The 18903-nt window shown below is 32.1% G+C and overlaps 2 protein-coding genes across 2 annotated transcripts; one reads left to right on the top strand and one right to left on the bottom strand.

The window, feature by feature from the left end:
• Positions 1 to 1198: 1198 nt before the first annotated feature.
• On the bottom strand, positions 1199 to 2726 carry LOC146908326 (transcription repressor OFP1-like). Its single transcript, XM_085724689.1, has one exon. It carries the CDS (start codon positions 2586 to 2588, stop codon positions 1569 to 1571), a length of 1020 nt encoding a protein of 339 aa, XP_085580815.1. The 5' UTR covers positions 2589 to 2726; the 3' UTR covers positions 1199 to 1568.
• An 11465-nt stretch (positions 2727 to 14191) lies between these two features.
• Positions 14192 to 15122, top strand: LOC146908325 (uncharacterized). The gene is made up of 3 exons (XM_085729255.1): positions 14192 to 14262; positions 14367 to 14463; positions 14517 to 15122. Exons 1-3 carry the CDS (start codon positions 14192 to 14194, stop codon positions 15120 to 15122), a joined length of 774 nt encoding a protein of 257 aa, XP_085585381.1.
• Positions 15123 to 18903: the final 3781 nt, after the last annotated feature.

Genomic DNA, 18903 nt, shown 5'->3' with positions numbered 1-18903 from the left:
TATTGCAAGCGATTCTGTCCCTTAAAAAATTAACAATTTATACAATTATGTGCCAGTTATGTCTTATTCTGCAACCTCTTTGGGTCCATGAGGGACTGAAAAAGGGTACTGAAAATCAGACGCAAGTTATGTGCTCCAAGTATTGTTGTCGAAGATGACAATAGAAATAAAACAATGGCCAATAGTGGCAATCTTTTTTTAGACTTTCTAAACACACATGAAATGGTCCAAATGAAGCTAAATTGTGTACAATCCATTTTTACACGTTTATATGTCAGTGACATGCAATCTGAACTCTTCACCTCTTGAATTAATGAATATGAATATTGAATGATGTTTCCCCATTTCTAACACTTTATTTTCCCATGGATCAAAGCCATGGTAGTAGTAATTAAGAGCCAATTTTGATCAATTTTTACAACAAGCACAAAAGAATCAGATATAAATGATATTTACATCAACTTGAGTTTTTTATGACGGCATATCCTACCGTAAAAATCCCGACCCCTATTGCGACCAAACAAATGGTTTAATTTTGTTTTTTATATGTCATTTTGACCAAAGATAATCTTATTTGAGATGTGTCAAACATTAAATACGAATATTTTTTTAACTAAAATTGAAATCTTAATTTGCCACATCATAAGAGTCCATCTTTTTTGGCTAGACTCAAACCCCATTGGTGTATCCACATTTTCTTATTAGTAATAAATAATTCTACTTGTTTTGAACCTTAAGTTCAAAATATAATCCCCTTTTAAAAAAGTATAACTTTAAAATCAAAGTATAGAAGCTCTTTTTAACAAAATTACAAAAAAGTCAACAACCATGAGTGCTATTATATGTCTGTTGTGTAATGCCGTCACAAATACTTATTTCAAATATTAATGTTGTAAATTTGATTTTAGTTAAGAAAATGTTAAATGATTTATATTTAAATATATTTACGTAAAAATGGATTGAATAATACATGTGAACGTATAAATCGTACAAGTCATAGTTTTGAGTTAGAATAAGTTTCAAAGACAAAAATATTTTTTAATCGACGTCACACAAACATGTTAAAATCAATTTTATTGTAACCGCATCAACTATATTTGTCTACAAATTTTGTAAAATATAAAACATACAATGTAATAATCACAAATTTACAATTTGCAATGTAAAACCATATGTATCAACTATAACTTAGTCTAAATTAGGGTCTAATTTTTTTTCCATTACATACAGTCCAATTCCATTTTTTTTTTGACAAAATACAGTCCAATTCCATTACAAACACCTTTGACATTCTACATTAAATTGTTGCTCTTAGTTTTGAGCATTCAATTTCCCTTTTCCATTTTAAGTAAAGAATTGAAAACATTAAAGCACTAAAATCTATTGAACTTAACTAAAATATATTACTCACACTAACATAGCATGAACATGAATATTTTTGTGTGAAACAGAAGCTTAATATAAACTTGTTCTACTATTAAATGTGACCCCACTAGTGGACGGTCAGATTGAACCCCTTTGATTAGTCGATCTTGAGCGAAATACAGGGTAAAAAAAATAGAATTGTTCTACTGATTATCGGTTAAATCAAACCATATTTGCTTGAACACTTTGATAATAAGTTCATGATACTCATCTGAATTCAAAGAAAGGTAACAAGCAAGAAGATCTTCCAAATCCTTTGATGTTCTAATGTTGTTCTGAACAATCATCTCCACCATTGATTCTCTGAAATCTCCTTGTGGATTCAATGATGACTTCACAATTGCAAAACTATCCGAAAGACTTCTCCGGTTGCCAGCCGAAACGATGGTGGAAGACGTACTTTTCCGGCCATGTGTTTGAATTTTCCGGTTTGAAATTCTTGGTGAATTGATCCTAAGTTTCACACCTGGTGAACTAACAGAGAATCTTCTACTTGGTGTGTTTGTGTTGATGCTCCTCTGTTCTTCCTTCAAAATCTTGACTTTTAGTGACCCTTTAACGTTGTGTTCATCATTTGATGAATTTTTGCTTCTGGGTTTTGTTTCTTTCTTCTTTGCATAGTTTATCAAGTAGTTGAACTTTTCTGGTTTGGTCACAATTGGTGGAAGTTTCATGAGTTCTGATAATGAATCATACTCATTTAGCTTATCATCTTTTCTTGTTGCTATGATAGAATTGTCGTCAACATCGATTATGATGTCGTTCGTCGGAAGAAGAACACGGTCTGTTCTGATTTCTGGCTCAGGGAGTTCTTCTGATTCTGCAGAGCTATCAAGTGGAGAATCAAATGGAGATGATGATGAAGTCTTTGGTGTTCTTCTTTTTGGTCTTTGTTGTTTTGATGATGATATTCTTGGTGGTGAAGTGTTGAAGATTCTATTGCTTGTTTGGTTAAGCTCTCTTGTAAAGTAGTAAGATTTTCTTGGATTGCTTTGGTAGGGTTGCTTTGTTTTTGATGTGTTTGAGGTTGTTGAACTTGAAGATTGCTTTTTCTTCCTTTGTTGTGTTGTTGGTGTTTGGTTTCTTGTTCTTCCCATGTCTCTAAGCTTGTAAAACCAAGCATTAGGCATCATGTCTGATAATTTGAACCTGTAATTTCCCATTACCTCTCACTCACTAGTGTTTGTGTTATCTCTCTCTTGTTTTTTTTTTTTTTTTGGTGAAGTAGTTGTGTGATTTCTAATTCTTAATGTGATGAGTGAAGGATGTGATCATGGTAACTCCATTAGTGTCTTTGATTTGGCACTCTTTGCTTTTGTGAGATAAATATAAAAGAGAGACATGGGTGACTTTTGGAATAGGAGAGGTAGGGATTAATGGGGCCCACAAGAGAAGAAAAAGGTTAGGAGGAAAATAGAAAATAAGTGAAGTTGAGGTGGTTAATGACTTTATTAGTAATGTCAATATTAATTACCTAATCCCCAAAAATTTAAAATTAAGTTGGTATTAGTGGTAAGAGACTTTGGTAGCTTAAGTAAGTTCTTAAAGGTTCGATCAATAATTTTGCGTAAGGAAAAACTTTGTTTAAGACGAGAAAACTCACTAGTTATGTTAAACTAATTTTCAACTGAGATTGATCATTGCTAAAAAAGCAGTAGATACATTTTAAATGTAACATGATCATGAAAAAATTAGGTTTATTTACTGCTAAAAAGTATCACAAAAGTGGTTTAAAGTTGAAATACCCCTTCATAATATATTTGATTCCCTTGCATAAGCTTTAGTCCTTATGGGTTTATTATATAAATGTAACCTAAAAGTAGAGCAACAATTAGGCCAAAATTGTTTGTGTCCTTTGCAATATTTGGAGTGGTTTTCTTGCTAGTGCTGGTGACATGAACACAGAAACTAACACTAACAAAGAAAAACTGACTCAGATAGACCAATTGGTTATGTGCTCAGATGCAAAGTAAAAAGCAGTATACTTTTATTAGTGGTAAAGATGCTATTTTCTTGAAAGTTTATTGGATTATTGTATTCAGCTATCTATGTTATTTTGGTTAAAAATTTGTTCTGAAGAGAAAGAGAAAAGGAGCACACAGAGAAGCTTTCAGGATTGGAAGTTTGTTGCGTGGGTCAGGATTACTTACATGTATTCAATTTTTGGAAAATTTTCAGTGGCCCATCTAATAGAAAGATTGTGTAAATTTGGATTACTCTACTTTTTTTTGTTATACTCCTTTCTTATGATTGTTTCCCTTTCATGTTTATGGAAATTAGAACATGGGTTTGTTGTTCCTTGTTATATAGTGAGTGTGTCTTAGTTTGGCTCTATCACTCTAGGAAATTTCTTGACACATCATGATTTTATTGAACATGTGTTTAGAATGCATATATTAGTGAATTTGTTACCAATTAGTTGATATAAAAATCACCTTTCTACCCCAAAAATAAAAAAATCATTTTCAAGATTTTATTGTGTTTGTTTAGATTTCCAAAGTAATATTCATCGCGACCTTAGCTCAGTTGGTATGGACAATGCATAAAATATGCAAGGTACGAGGTTCGAACCCCGGCCACCAAAAAAAAAGATTTTCAAAGTAATCAATATCTTAAGAAATGATGTAGATTAAACAAACTATTTTCTTAGTAAACAAACACATATTAAGTTCTACATCACACAAACAATCTAAATTAGTAGATTATTTAACACATATTAAGTTCTACATCACACAAACAATCTAAATTAGTAGATTATTTTATTTATACCAATGAGCCTTAATCACTTGAGTCTTTTAATAAGTGTGATACAAGTGATATATGTTTGAGTCTTTTAACCATTTAGTTTGACATAAGTGGTATATGTTAGATTTTCTTAACCATTTGTTCAGAACATTCTTTGACTAATGTATAAATTAAATATATGTTGGAAGATTTTTTTTGAGGGAAAATATATGTTGAAAGATGTTACCCCTTTATATGAATTTCAATTATTTCAAGGATTAGTTTCTATAAGTTAAAGATACCTTAATTAGTACAAAAACTAACCATCCTACGTGATCTTCTTTTTTTTTTTTTTTTTTTTATCTTCAACATTTAAATCTATGTCACATATTGTAAATCTAGTATTGGTTGAAACCATAGTTAAAGCCTTAACTTTGATTAAAGGAGTTGGAGGGAAGTTAAATTTTTCTTAACTTTTTTTTTTTTTTTTTATGAATCAAGAGAGCAAGAATGACATCAAGGAGGTACCAGACATCCAAACTACGTTGGCACCCCATAACTTTTATTTAATGGGAAGTTAGAATAATTTTTATTTTGCTTTAAAATTATTAAAAAATATGTGTACAATATTTAGTTTATTGATAATTGTTTGTTATGGGAGAGAGACAAAGTGTGTTAAAAAAAATAAGAATTTGTTGAGAAAAAAAAGAGAAAGTAACTAACGATTGTTCGTTACGAAAGAAAGATAACACATTAAACTTATTGGAAAGAGAAAGAATGTCAAAAAAAATAAAAAATTATTTGTGGGTTAAATTGAGGGTATAACAGGAAGAAAATAAGCAAAAATATACTTCCTTAATTTTGTGTTACTATTCCAAAACGACACTTAAAAAAACCGAGGAAGTAATAAGAGACAAATGGACTATTGTCTAGATATTACAATTACCAATTTGACATGAACTAAATATTAATACTAACTAAAGCAAAATAACAAAATAAAAATTTGGCTTAAATGCATTTTTCACCCTCTATGTTTTAAAAAGTTGCGATTTTGGCCCCCTATAAATAAAATGGATATTTTGACCCCGTAACTTTTGACCCTCTTTTGATTAGCTCATTTTGATGGAGATTATGACAATTTCTCAGTCTCTGATGGTGTAAACTGGCATGGAGATAGAAGGATGCTGATAAGTGGAGTCCAAACTGGTATGGTGTAACTTTTGACCCCCCTAAAGAAGGATCCACTTATCAGTTTGGACTCAATTTATCATGTCAGTTTGGACACCATACAAGTTCGGACTCCACTTATCAGCATCCTTCTATCCCCATGTCATTTTACACTAGGCATGGCAACAAAACCCATACCCGCGGTTACCCGCCCGAACCAAACCCAATCTGACGGGTTTTCCCCGTTTTGACTGGGTTTGGGTATGGGTATGGGTTTTCCCCGATTTCAAAACTTGGGTATGGGACGGGTAACAGGTATATAGGTACCCACCCCGAACCCATACCCAAACCCGTCCCAAATGTAAAAAATTACTTTATGTTGATATGCCATGTTATTTTGTTTGATAATTGTCATGTTAATAACAACTACCATTGATATTTAAAGTATCAACTAAATCATTCCATCTAACAGATGTTAAAATGAGCGTATTGTTCGATAATGTATTACAACGTTGCTCTTGGGAATGAAAAAAACTTCTATTTTTTATTAAAAACAATTATTTTATGCGGGAGCGGGGATGGGGCGGGGAAACCCGAACCCGTCGGGTACGGGGATGAGACTCAATTTCTCATCCCCGTTGGGTATGGGTAGGGTAACGGGTAAGTATATGAGAATCGGGTATGGGGACGAGGAAGGTGAAACCCGTCCCCACCGCGCCCCATTGCCATGCCTATTTTACACCATCAGAGACTGAGAAATTGACATAAAATCAGCTAATCAAAAGAGGGTCAAAAGTTAAGGGATCAAAATATCCATTTTTTTATAAGAGGCTAAAATCGCAACTTTTTAAAACATAAGGGGTAAAAAATGCATTTAAGCCTAAAAATTTCTATTCTTTAGAAATTGCAAACAATAATTCATTGTTATAAGGACTAAATTCAGACATACTAGATTGCTAGGCCTAGCTGACCTAGTGACTAAGTCTAGAATTTGAAATTGACAAATTAATATCCATAGAGCCTTGAGTCATGAATGATATTGGTACCATCCATTGTACACCAATCAAATCATACAGGAAAATTAATGTTGATTACTAATCTTGTAAATATGCATTGGGAACATATAATTGAAACCATTATTACATTATTCGGGTGCATACCATACCATATAATTGCATCAAAGTTGTTTCTTTCTATTTTTTCCTTCCTAAAACTATATGGTGAGAAGATGAGCCTTTTGCCACTTTGCCTAATGTTTTGAGGGTAAGGGAAATATTGTTGAGAGATGGTCAATTGGTCCCTACCTAAGTCCGTAGAAAGGTACAAGACCATAAGGCATAAGCCATCCTAACGGTCCGAGTGGGTGATGTGTGGTGTCTAAGCTGGATTAGATCAAATTGAGAAAGAGGAGTTTGAGGGGGGACCAAAGAGTGTTTCTATCCATTGGCGAAAAAATATTAAGTTTGTTTTCATTTTTAGGAAGGACAGCATGTACCTTGTGAAATATCATCCACATCGTTTGAAATCTGTTTTTAGTATCATGAAAAGAAAGCTTGACCCTAAATCTAATCCAATGTTAAGACTATTCAATATTCATATTTTCATACGTGTGAGTGTTTTGATTGATGGGAATGTGATGTTATTAAATTTTGATAGATAATATGGCTAAAGTGTTGCACATGCAAAGTTTGGACTTTTAGGTGAAAATGGAGAAGACCAGTTGCTTCTTATTGCTACGTGCTTATGCTCAATTTGTTTTACTATGACTTTTCTTACCAATCAGTTTCTCGCGTGTTTTATTTTTTTACAAAATTATTTAGTTTGGATTTTGAAATCCAAACACTATTTCGATTTATAAAATCCGGACAGTATAAAATTTAAGGCAAACATTCAATCATGTTGATGTTTGGTTAGAAGTAGAACTTCTGAAGAAACTGTTCGGAATATATTACTCGAAATATTTAACATATTTCGGAGTATAGAATCCAAATCAGTATTTTTTGCCTACGTTTCGACCTTGTAAAAAACGGGGACCAATTCGGATTAGAAAATCTGAAACTTCCCTATATATATGGTTTGCCTAGAATGTGACAAAAGTTCATTACCTTTAACATCAAAGAGTCCCTACACCTCCAAAAGCACATCATTTTTTTTTAGTGTAAATGTGATTTCGGGCGAAAATATCATTGTTTCGTGTGAGAGGTTACTTGTTGATTGATGATGATTGGAGTCTTAAAGTTGGTAATGGAAAACATAACCATGATATGACAGATGAGTTGAAAGGTCATAAAACTGTTGGACGTCTAAACTCAAATGAAAGTATATACCTTCGTGAGATGACAAACTCAAGGTTCCCTTTTTTTTGACCAACGACTCAAGGTTCCTCTGAGGCATATTCTTACCAATTAAGGAATAGGAACGGTAGAACTTCAACTACTATCAAGCATATTTATAATGCATGTCACATGTATAGGCAGTCTATTAGGGGTCCGAGAACAAAAATGCAGCATCTCATGAAATCATTGATTAAGAAGAAGTATGGTAATCACTGTAGGAAGTATCCTGATTTCGATGATGTCAGGGATATTTTTTGGGCGCATCCGGATGGTTTAAGTTGTTTAACTGTTTCTATACGATGCTTGTGTTAGATTCCATTTATAAGACCAACAAATATTGTCTTCTGTTGCTTGAGTTTGTTGGTGTAACTTCTACCGAGTTAACATTCTCTATTGCTGACGTCTCAGTTAATTAGAAAGATATCAAGGAACACTTTTTATTATCACGCAAACGAGGTTGATCGAGAAGTTTGATGCAGTATGGATTAATCTAAATGTGGCTGCATAATTTTCATCACTTACGAATTGGTGTGTACGTGTATGATAGCTAAGAAGATAAATAACAACCCCCCTGTTTGGATGAAATTCACACTCACTTAATGAGGTTGCAGTTGGAGTATGAAGGTGATCCTAAAGATAGAAAGGAAAACATCTCTCTTCTACCACAATGGGATTTGCTTCAGGTCCTTTTTTTTCCTTCTTAAATTGTGTTTGGTTGAATTTATGTCTTCTGCATTTTGTTTTGGTTCTGGGATATTTCGTATTATATAAGCCAAATGAAATATACATGTTTCAGCTTCTATAATCTAAATAGTAAGTTTTTATGCTCCATACTAACATAGTTTTCCCGCATGGAGGTAGGGTATTTGGGGGATTTCATATTGTATAAGCAGAAAGAAATATATAAGTTTCGGCTTATATAATCTGAAACGTCTCAAAACTAGAACATGATGCATTTTCCCTAGTTTTCTACTGCATTACAACTAACAGTTTTGTATACAATCAAGGCCCGGTTCAAATATGCTAATTACAACATGAAGATGCATATGAAAGAATAGCTTCGAAAAAAAATGTTAAGGCATGATGCATTTTCTCTAAATATTGACAATCTCTATGCGTCCACCTCCAAAAAATGTCAAAACAAAAGGGCGCGAAAAGAATATAAACATATTATACGATCAACAAAGCGATCACAGATACAATTTTAGCATGTGTACTAAATTATATCGAAGTAATAATTAAATTTGTATACACAAGGACTATTTTATTCTCTACTTAGCACTTTCATCAATATTTAGGGTATGATTAAATGGGGGGTGTCTTAGGCAATTTGATTTGGTTGCAATTTAGAATAAACAACTGAAAGATAAAGGTTTGATGTAAGAAATTTTAAGAGAAAGGATCAAGTCATTCGAATCATTTGTTCATCACTACTCGTAATTTGAACATAAACCATATAATTGTTCCTCTAGTTTACGATAATTAACAAATTAGCTCAGGTCATTCCCTTGACTCAAAGCCCTCTTTTCTAATTACAATTCCCTAATCCCTTAGGTGAACTTGTAATCATCAAAGTTTTGAAAGTCCGTTAATTTTAAAAATCACAACTTAACAATTTTCTATCCTTAGATTGTCCGTTAAGTTGAACAATATTAGATCTAAGTTATAATTTGGTGTCAGCAGTCATATAATCTTAGAGTTCAATTCATATTTGATTTGAACATAAAAGCATTAAGCATAAATTATACTAAATAAACTAGATTTGCTATTATAATTGAGTAGAGTTTACAAATTACATGTCCAAAAGCTAGAACCGAATCAACTAAGACCTAATCACAGAGGAATTAGTTACTCATGGCTAAAGCATAAATAACTAGCACAAGAATAAAATTTATTGCATTAATTGGATGATTGACTGTGAGTTTTGATGGTCTCCCACCCGGTCTCCCATTCTTCAGCTCCAAAAATGCAGGTTCTCTCCCAAAATTTCGAACCTTTGACACTGAAACAAACTTGGCTTTTATAGATCTTAAATTAGTAACGTACAAATCGTGTCCAGATTGGTAGAATCGTGTCTTGATCCTGCCAAAAATTCAAATTCTAGGCTTGACGCTCCTCAAATCGTGTCCCGATTTTAGGGTATCGTGACATGATATTTGTCGAGTTGAAACTCACAAAAATGGCAGTAAAATTGTGTCGATGTACATAATTGTGACATGATTTTGCCTTTCATTGTCTCCTCATTTTCTGTCTTTTTCAGCTTATGAACCATTCAAATTCATCTGAACTTTACTACAACTGCATAAAAAACAAGTAACAAAATAACATACTCCCTCCGGTCCTTATTATAAGAAAAAGTTGGCTTTTTAGGTTCATAGAATAATTAATGTATCTTATTGTAAATATAGACTATATACATCACTTACACAATGAACCAAAAAAGTCAATTGTTTCTTATAATAAGGACCGGAGAGAGTATGACCTAATGTCATCACAACCCCAAACTTGCATCATTACATGTCCTCAAGGAATAAACTTCAAAATGAAATTTAACAGTAAAATAACACTTACTTCACCAATGGTTGGCAAATGACCTTCAATCAGTAATTTCATAATTGAGTTTAGTAGATGATCATATAAAGGGATATCCTTTTACTTGGTTTGAAATTTTTGGAACCCTGAACTTTTGAGGAAAGATTGGATCAAGATTTAGCTAATGATTCTTGGATTCATATGTTTCCAAATGTTGTCTTGGAAAATTTACTTGTGCCGGACCATTATCCGATCATGTTAGTTCGAGAACTAGAGATACAAAGGATGGCTCGATTATCCCGAGTTTGGTGATTTTGTCTAAGATCACTAGATTTTTTATGGGGAACAACATATTCTGAACTTATGTGCTTCTGATTTATCTCATCTCAATGGAACAAGACTCGGTTTCAACATTTTCGGCGGGACATTGGTGATTGTAGGAAGAAATTGGACCGCGTTAAAGTCTTGTTACTCATAATAATGTTAATTATTTCAATGCCTTAAGCAATTTAATGATACAAGAAAATGCATTTTGGCGCCAACGTGCTAAAACTCATTGGATGTGTGATGATGATCTAAATACTAAGTTCTTTCATGTTGCTGCAACTTCTAGGCGCATAATTAACCAGATTACTTCTTTGGTGGGTATTTCGAACATTGTTATGACTAATATTATTATTTTATGTAATGTGGCTCGAGACTATTTCATTGATATCTTCCAGAAGCAAAATAGTTTTATCTATTTCATTGATATCTTCCAGAAGCAAAATAGTTTTATCGATATATTTCATTGCGTGAACGATATGATCGTAGCTGGAAAGTCACTTTTTTAGAACGAATAAGTGAGGTGTTCGAGATTCAAACTCCAACCTTTATATCATACAATGAGTCCGATCATAAACCAGCTAAAGCGCTATTTTCATGGCTTATTTACGAAATCAACTATATTTTAGAATTGGTAATATTGTGTCATTTTGTTTGCAATCATTTAGAATGATTTGAAATGTTTATGTAATAGAGGTTCACCAAAATACATACACATTTCTAGTTATTTTAAATGTCAACCAAAAAAAGAGTATTTCACAAAAGACATGGAAATAATCCAAGACATAATTGACTTTCAGAATTAAACGCATACAAAAAATGTTGGATGGTCAGACTCATTGTACCTTATGATTTTATCTAGGCAAAATTACATTTTTAGTCCCTTAACTTAATTTCAGGTAACAGTTTGGTCCTTTATCTTTTTTTCATTTCAATTTGGTCTTTTTTGTCCATTTTCATATACATTTTCAAGCTTCAAATCTAATATTCTTATGCAAACATAGACGGAGATCATAGTGCAAAGGAGCTGGGAGCTAGACAAAGCAAACATCCATTGAGGCCAAAAACAGCTAGAACTAAGGATGTTGGTAACGATGAATGAAGTCACCACACAAAAGCATTGGTAGTGGAAATGAAGTTAATACACAAATGGTTTTGATAAAAAATATATTCGTGTAGTAAATAACAGAAACTTTGACTTTGGATAAAAAGGTTACGTAGTTCATTCATATCATTTTCGTTTTATTTTGAAGGGTCTTGCTAATTTGTGTCCTTAGGACACAAGATAAGAAACTAAATGTAGAAATATTATCTTGAAAATTGTGCATTCATAACCTTAAAAACATAAAAATTTATCTTTTCAATGCAATATTTATTTGTTAATTCTATTTTAAGATCATTATCTTGCGCCCTGGACATAAGTTAGCATTTCCCTATTTTGAATTCTTCTTTTATAAATTCATTTTTTTTTTTAGGGATCTTTTATAAATTCTTGTTTTCTTTGTTTTTGTATTTTCTTAATCATAAATAAAAACGGGCCGAGTTAAATTATGGGCCTAATAAAACGGCAGGCCTTATCTTTCAAACAAAACAAAAAAAAGCAGGCCTTATGGCTTTTAAATTTTCATCTTTCTTTTTGAAAATTGCTCTTTACACTTCAGAAATTGTTTTTAAGGTGTCCCAAACCTTAAAATGACCAAAATACCACCAACAACAGTTAACTTTCGTTCGCTCCAAGGTGAATGTTAAGGAGCGAACGGTAGTTAACTATCATTAGGGTATTGAAAGTCATTTTGAGGTGGGAAAGAACAATTTTGTTGGTGAGATGAGCAACCTTCTTTCTTTTATCAACGAGTAGACAAAACTTTCACACCAAAAAAAGATTAAGACAACAATGAAACTAAGAAAAAACTATGATCATTATTTTTCTTCATAACATTTGTTTGTAAAATCAAAAATAGTTTAAGCATTATAAGTTGTTATTTCTCAATAATAAGAAAGAAGTGCTATAGATTTGGTGAACGTTGCCTTATTGAAAAGAAGACGTTAAGAGAAGGCAACTAGATCAACATTTGGCGCAGTACAAGTGATAGATGTTTAAAATTTTCATCATTTAGTTAGTGGTTAAAAAATGGATTTCATAAAAAATTTATAGTTCTGATTTGATAGGCCATAGAAAAAGGAAATGTTGAAATTGAAAATTTGAAATTGCTACCACAAGAGCTTTGGTAAAAGATTCCTTTCAATAGGGATGAAAATGAGCTAATTTTTTTTTAATCGGCAAATATTATTGATACTGAAGCTATCACAAGACGCTAAGTGGCAGTCAAAGAACAATAAAGATGTCGCATATATACGTAACATCTACACAAAAACACCTCAATTCACCCGTAAAACAAATACACCCTCTGGTCACTAATATAAGCAAAAATTCACTTTCTAGATTCATTCAATTAATGATGTATGTAGTCTTTATTACAGGCTGCATACATCATTTATTGAATAAACCTAGAAAGTGGATTTTTGCTTATATTAGTGACCGGAGGGTCTACGGCGTAAAACTCCTAAAAAGATCAAAGCCCAAGCAAAATAGTGTAAGCTATGACGCTGAATTCAGTCCCATAGCTATGCTACGCTCCCAGCACAATTACCATATTGGAACCCCCTAAAAACACGCCTAGCAGCCGCTGAACCAGTGAATAAAGGCATTATGAAGGAAATTAAGAGTTACTTTAAAATAAAATAAAAAAGGAAATTAAGAGTGTTTATATTGTAACAGAAGTCGGCCCTAATTTTCTCTCTAGGTTCTCTCTTTCATTTGATTTTGGGACTTTTTTTTTTTTACCAAAATCACCATTCTTAATTTTTTTTTATTTTTTATCTCTATCTAAGTAAATGATTTTCAGATAATAATTAAGAGGAAATATGGATCATGAATCGGGATTTGCTTTCTTACTCTCTTGTATAAATTCATATACCGAAAGTCATAATATCAAGATATGAAATGAACTTTTTTATTTACATTTTTACTTCTCTGCTTTTTCATCTTTTTTCCATCAAAATGATTTTTCTCCTGATATCCCTTTAAACATTTTCAGTGTTTATATCTTTTAAATGAAATACTTTTTTTGAAGGAAAAAAAAAAGTATCTCATTTAAAAGATATAAAAACTGGAAATATTACAGATGGGAAATGATTAATCTCGCGATAAAATATATCACGACAAATTCACGACATGTTTTTTTTTTAATATCAATTCTTTGTGTTTCAGCAGCACTCTCTCATTTTTGTCATGTAGTATTCACACCAAACTAGTGGGCAGAATTTATTCCAAATATTAGATTTAGTGGGAGCAAAAGAGAGTAGCATAGCACATTGAAGTATATAAATTAAAGACATATGTTTTGAGATTGAGAAGATGAGTTTAAGTTTAGTAGGCAAACGGTTACCTACCTAACACTTTTTTATTTTAAGAAAATATAAAAATAAAACTTAAAAAGCTTGTAGAAATCAAATGCTAGCACACTTCGAGATATTTTCGGGATAATGGCAGTCGCTATATATAGCACTGCTCATTACAGATACCACTTGTGAATCTTGGTAAGAGTGATAAAATCATTTGGAGATATGATAAAAATGGCTTGTATTGGGTTAAAAGTGCATATAGAGTTTGTGTGGATGTGATGATAAATAGAGATGTATGGAAAGTTGAAGGAGATTGGAATAAGCTATGGGCGTTAGCCATTCCTCCAAGGTAAAGCATTTTATGTGGAGGCTTGGGAGGGATTGTTTACCAAACAGGCAAAGATTGATGACAAAAGTTGTCAATTGTGAATCAAATTGTGTTGTTTGTCACAGATACATAGAATACAACTGGCATCTATTTCTTGATTGTGCAGATAGTATTGCTGCTTGGAGGAAAATTAACATGTGGTCAACTTTGGAAAGTTTGATGGTTGATGTCGAAGGTTTTCAAGATGTATTTGTTAATCACATTTGCAATGACAGCATGGAGTCTTTGGCGATAACGAAACTAAGTTCTGGGAGGACAAGGTCGGGACTATGGAGCACGTCATAGGTCGCACGCAAGGAACTCTCCTTGCATGGCAGCATGCAAGACATACTCACACTAATGATCGAACCCAACAACATCATGTGCAATCTGTGTATTGGCAACCTCCTCCTCCAAATTATTTCAAGTGTAACAGTGATGCAGCATTTTTTACAACAGAAAAAAAGGTAACCATGGGAGCGTGTCTTCGTGATGAGAAAGGCACATTTGTTGCTGCTTTGACAACTTATTGTGAGGTTGTGATGACAATAGCAGAGGGTGAAGCTTGGGGTTTGTACCAAGGCATTCAATGGATTTCTTCATTAGGATGCCACAATATCATTTTTGAGCTTGATTGTAAAATGGTTGTGGATGATGTGCACAATAGTAAGATGAATCTCTCTGAGTATGGTTCAATTATTCAAAATTGTAGAACCTTACTTGATCACTATAACGACTTTGTAGTTGTTTTTACTAGGCGTCAAGCAAACAGTAGCGCTCATGCTCTTGCACGAGAAGCCTTATCGGCTTATCCCATGCTTCACGCAGTACTTTTGATGTAATTCCTTTTCGTATTGCTACTATTATTATGAGTGAAACACCTTAAATTTACTTGCTTCAAAAAAAAATTACTACTGAGTTAGCTTTCTTAATTTCATTTTGTTTTCTCTACGTTTTCTGTTTCATCAATGCTTAATGTTGTTTTTTTTTCAAGTAATTTAATGGTTAGATTTACATACCATATATTTGCAAAAGTGGAAAATCTCATATGTTCGAACGTATAACACTACATATCAACTATCTTGTAGTTAGTATGAGAAGTAGTTTGTACACTTTAGCATTTTTCTTTTTATAAAGCATTCCTTCATTTGTTTTGTTTTTTAGTCTTTCATATTGTTTGTCACAGCAATTTTGGACATCATTTTCTTCTTTTGTCGTCCAAGCAAAGTCTGCTGTCGATTTCACATTGAGTCAGAGAAATTATTGATGGCTGGAAACTAACCCTTTTGAGCAGATAATAAGATTACCACATAATCCCACAAAAAAAACCACATAATTAATTAGTGTAATTTCTATGATTGATTAATTAAGCACTTTTTTATTGTTTGATTTGACATATTTTTAACAATCATTCACTAATTGGCATATTAAATATTTGATGAAAAAAATATTTAAACATTTTCTTGTCCTTATTTGTATGGGCCGTTTTAAACAAATCATAACAATATTTATTTTATATTATTTCATAGGTTATAATTTTATTTATTCCATTATTAAAAAGGATAATTATGTCTACCAGAAAAAGGGATAATTATGAAAAAAAATATACATTAAAGAGAGAAATATTATTGTATTTTTTTAGTTTATACTTTCACCTTGAATATAAAGAAAATGAAGAAGTCCCTTCAAAAATTAATACAAGGTTGAAATGAAAGCCAGATGTCTGCTATTGACGGCAACCTAGTTACGTGCAAATAAGGTTGGAAAACAAAAAAGACGACATTCTCAAAATAGACGTTTTAAGAAATTTAAGGGGGGAATTTAAGAAATTGTGTGGACAAGAGACGTTTGGAGAAAGAAAAAAAGTCGTGTATAACCCATCGTTTTCATTTTTTGTAGGCCATTCTTTGAAAGCAGTAATGATTTAATCCTTTAAATTATTGCATGTATGATCATTGTAGCTTTCGTTTGCATGAAGATTTAACCATTTTTCCTGACCCATCAAATCAGTATTTGTCATTTGAGGAAATATTTACGGTTATAAAGTTTTAACATTATTTGTAATTTTCTTAAAGTTAGGGCATGATCATGGTTGATAGATGACTCTGGTCTTTGGAGAAAACCTCAAAAATACAATATATATAGTTCACTGTTCTTGGAGTGGTTTGGAGAAAACCTCAAACAATACGTATATGTCACTCATCACCAAGGTTTTTACATTGGCAAAAATTTTGAATTCAAACCCTTCATTGCATGAGGTAAATATTTCTCAATCAACTTTACCAATTTTCATTGGTTTAGTTATACATCTCAGTGAGAGGGCGGAGGGAAGGGATTGCCCAAGCTATGGCAATCATTATTGTATTTTGATTAATGAAATTATAGTGGCTATCATCAAATTTAACATGTTTTTAGTTTTACAAATGATTTGTCAACATGTAATTGAATTCGTAATTTTTAAAACCACCTATATTCAAAATGAACGAACGTTGTACTCCCTCCGTCCCTATATCTAAGCCCATTTTGCATTTTTCACATTTCTTAAGAAAAATTGTTAGTGCAATTAATGTATCTATTTTGTGTGTTAATATTACCAAATTGTCCTTTGTTTGTATGTGTATTAAATTTGACTTTTAATATTTCAATACAAGTTAGTAGTATTAATTAGGGGTATGTTTAGGAAAAAAAATAAATGCATCTAGTAATTTGAAAAGGGGTTTACATTTAGGGAAAAAAATAAAGTCAAATGAGTACTTAGATATAGAGACGAGGGAGTATAACAAATTTTCTCAATGATATATGTAATTAAAGATTGTGGACTTTCATTATTCTTGACCATTAGCCATATGTGGAAGAATTTAGTCTGGTTAGGATTAAGAGTTTGATTTGCTGATGTACTTTGTTTTCAAAGATATAGATGGGAAATGTCTCAACTCATAGTCAATTTGATTGTACTATATTTATTTCAAATTTAAATGAAGCTTATTTTAGGATTAAATAAGTTGTTGATCTCTATAAATATCTCAAATTTTCTTTTTAACATTCTAAAAATTTTCAACAAATTTTGGTCCCACGCTTAAATAATTTTGTTTTAACAAGAATAAATAATTGTTAGGGATAGCAAAGCGAGCTAACCCACTCCACTTTTAACCCATTAAAAACAGGATGAGGCAGGACGATTTAGATGACCGAGTTCAAATTCTTGTCCCAATCTTGCTCTTTGGTGGGCAAATGGTTTGGCGGGTCGGCCCGTCAATTTTTTTTCATTTAAATGAATCATACAAATACATAATTTTCTTGTTCTTAATGCTAGAAATTAAAATATATAGAGTTATTTACATGATTTGTTGTTGTATTACCAAAAAAAATACTCCAGTTATACGAATAATAGCAGCAGAATAATGATTTTGGGTTAAAATTCACATAATTACTAATTAAAAACATTAAAAAAATGATAGTTTTTTTTATTCATACTAGCACGAGGATCAGACTGCCCCATCCCCGTCTCCATTTTTCAACGGATTAAATAGGGTGGGTCAACTTAAGAGGTCGAGTTCAAACCTCGATTCAACCCGTATAAAATGATGTGTTAAACGGGCCGGCCTAGTGAGATTGTCCCGTTTTACAACCCTACCAATTGCTAGCTTTTAAAGATATATTTCAACAAGGTGTATGATTAGGTAAGTTGAAATTATTTGGATTATATGTTAGGGAGGTTAAGTTTTTGTGAGTTTAGTGAAAGTGGATGCAGTCCAGTTTGGAGTCCTCATCAATGTCGGTTTTTGTAAATGGAAGACTCGTGGAAGAGTTATCATCAGCTCAAAAGGAATTAAGACATGATTATCTTAAATACTTTGGAGACCCTATTCTAATATTAAAATTTGAGCCGTCCGATTTATATTAAAATTAGGGCTCTCAAAAGAATTACTTAGTGTTGATCATAATCTACTTTTCATTAAAAAAAAATTGGACCCTCAAAAGAATTTATCGCATAGTATAAACATCTTGTGGTAGATACAGGCTCGTTGCTCAGAGGGTGCATTGCACGGACGAATCCAGGAGAGGCAAGCATGAGCTACCCCCGGCCCCGACACACCCATGCACATAAATTAATATAATTTTCTTTTTTTATGTAGTATCAATATAAAATAGATCCTTCAAAAAAAAAATATAAAATAGTTAATCACGTCAGTTAGATGTATCATGATATTATTTTTAAAGCAAATATACAATATACGTTTTTAATGGGAATTATAATTTTTATAATTATATATATGGAGTTGGAAGAGTATTTTGAGGATATTCTCAATTTTAGGGTTAGAATTTTGTATATCTTGCTCTCTTTTTTTTTAAAGGAATTACCTGTACTAGTAATAGTGTGCTTTTATATTTTTGTTTTGTGGTGTTTGTATCTGACTATATTTTTAATATATCGATGATATTTCATTCGGTAAAACTTGTTAATTCTAGAATTTAAAAACCAAACGATCCAACATGTGACTGTATGCATGCTCTAAACAAATTACGACCCTTTTAGAAGAGGCTCTTCAGCTGAGGATTGGGACATTTTACTAAGTATGGTCACTTCATTCTTTTAATACATTATTAGTCAATTTCGATGTT

This window comes from Medicago sativa, chromosome 7 (assembly GCF_051527215.1).
Source record: "Medicago sativa cultivar Bolivia chromosome 7, Bolivia_mono, whole genome shotgun sequence".
Taxonomy (NCBI): Eukaryota; Viridiplantae; Streptophyta; class Magnoliopsida; order Fabales; family Fabaceae; genus Medicago; species Medicago sativa.
Note: the sequence above shows the minus strand (reverse complement) of the source record. Positions and strands in the feature narration are given on the sequence as shown.

Excerpts from the sequence above, each read along its gene's own strand:
- LOC146908326 (XM_085724689.1), bottom strand. The coding sequence starts at position 2,588 with ATGGGAAATTACAGGTTCAAATTATCAGACATGATGCCTAATGCTTGG.
- LOC146908325 (XM_085729255.1), top strand. The coding sequence starts at position 14,192 with ATGATAAATAGAGATGTATGGAAAGTTGAAGGAGATTGGAATAAGCTA. Across the intron at positions 14,263-14,366 it reads GCGTTAGCCATTCCTCCAAG|ATACATAGAATACAACTGGC; the intron begins GTAAAGCATTTT and ends TGTTTGTCACAG. Across the intron at positions 14,464-14,516 it reads CAACTTTGGAAAGTTTGATG|CATGGAGTCTTTGGCGATAA; the intron begins GTTGATGTCGAA and ends TTGCAATGACAG.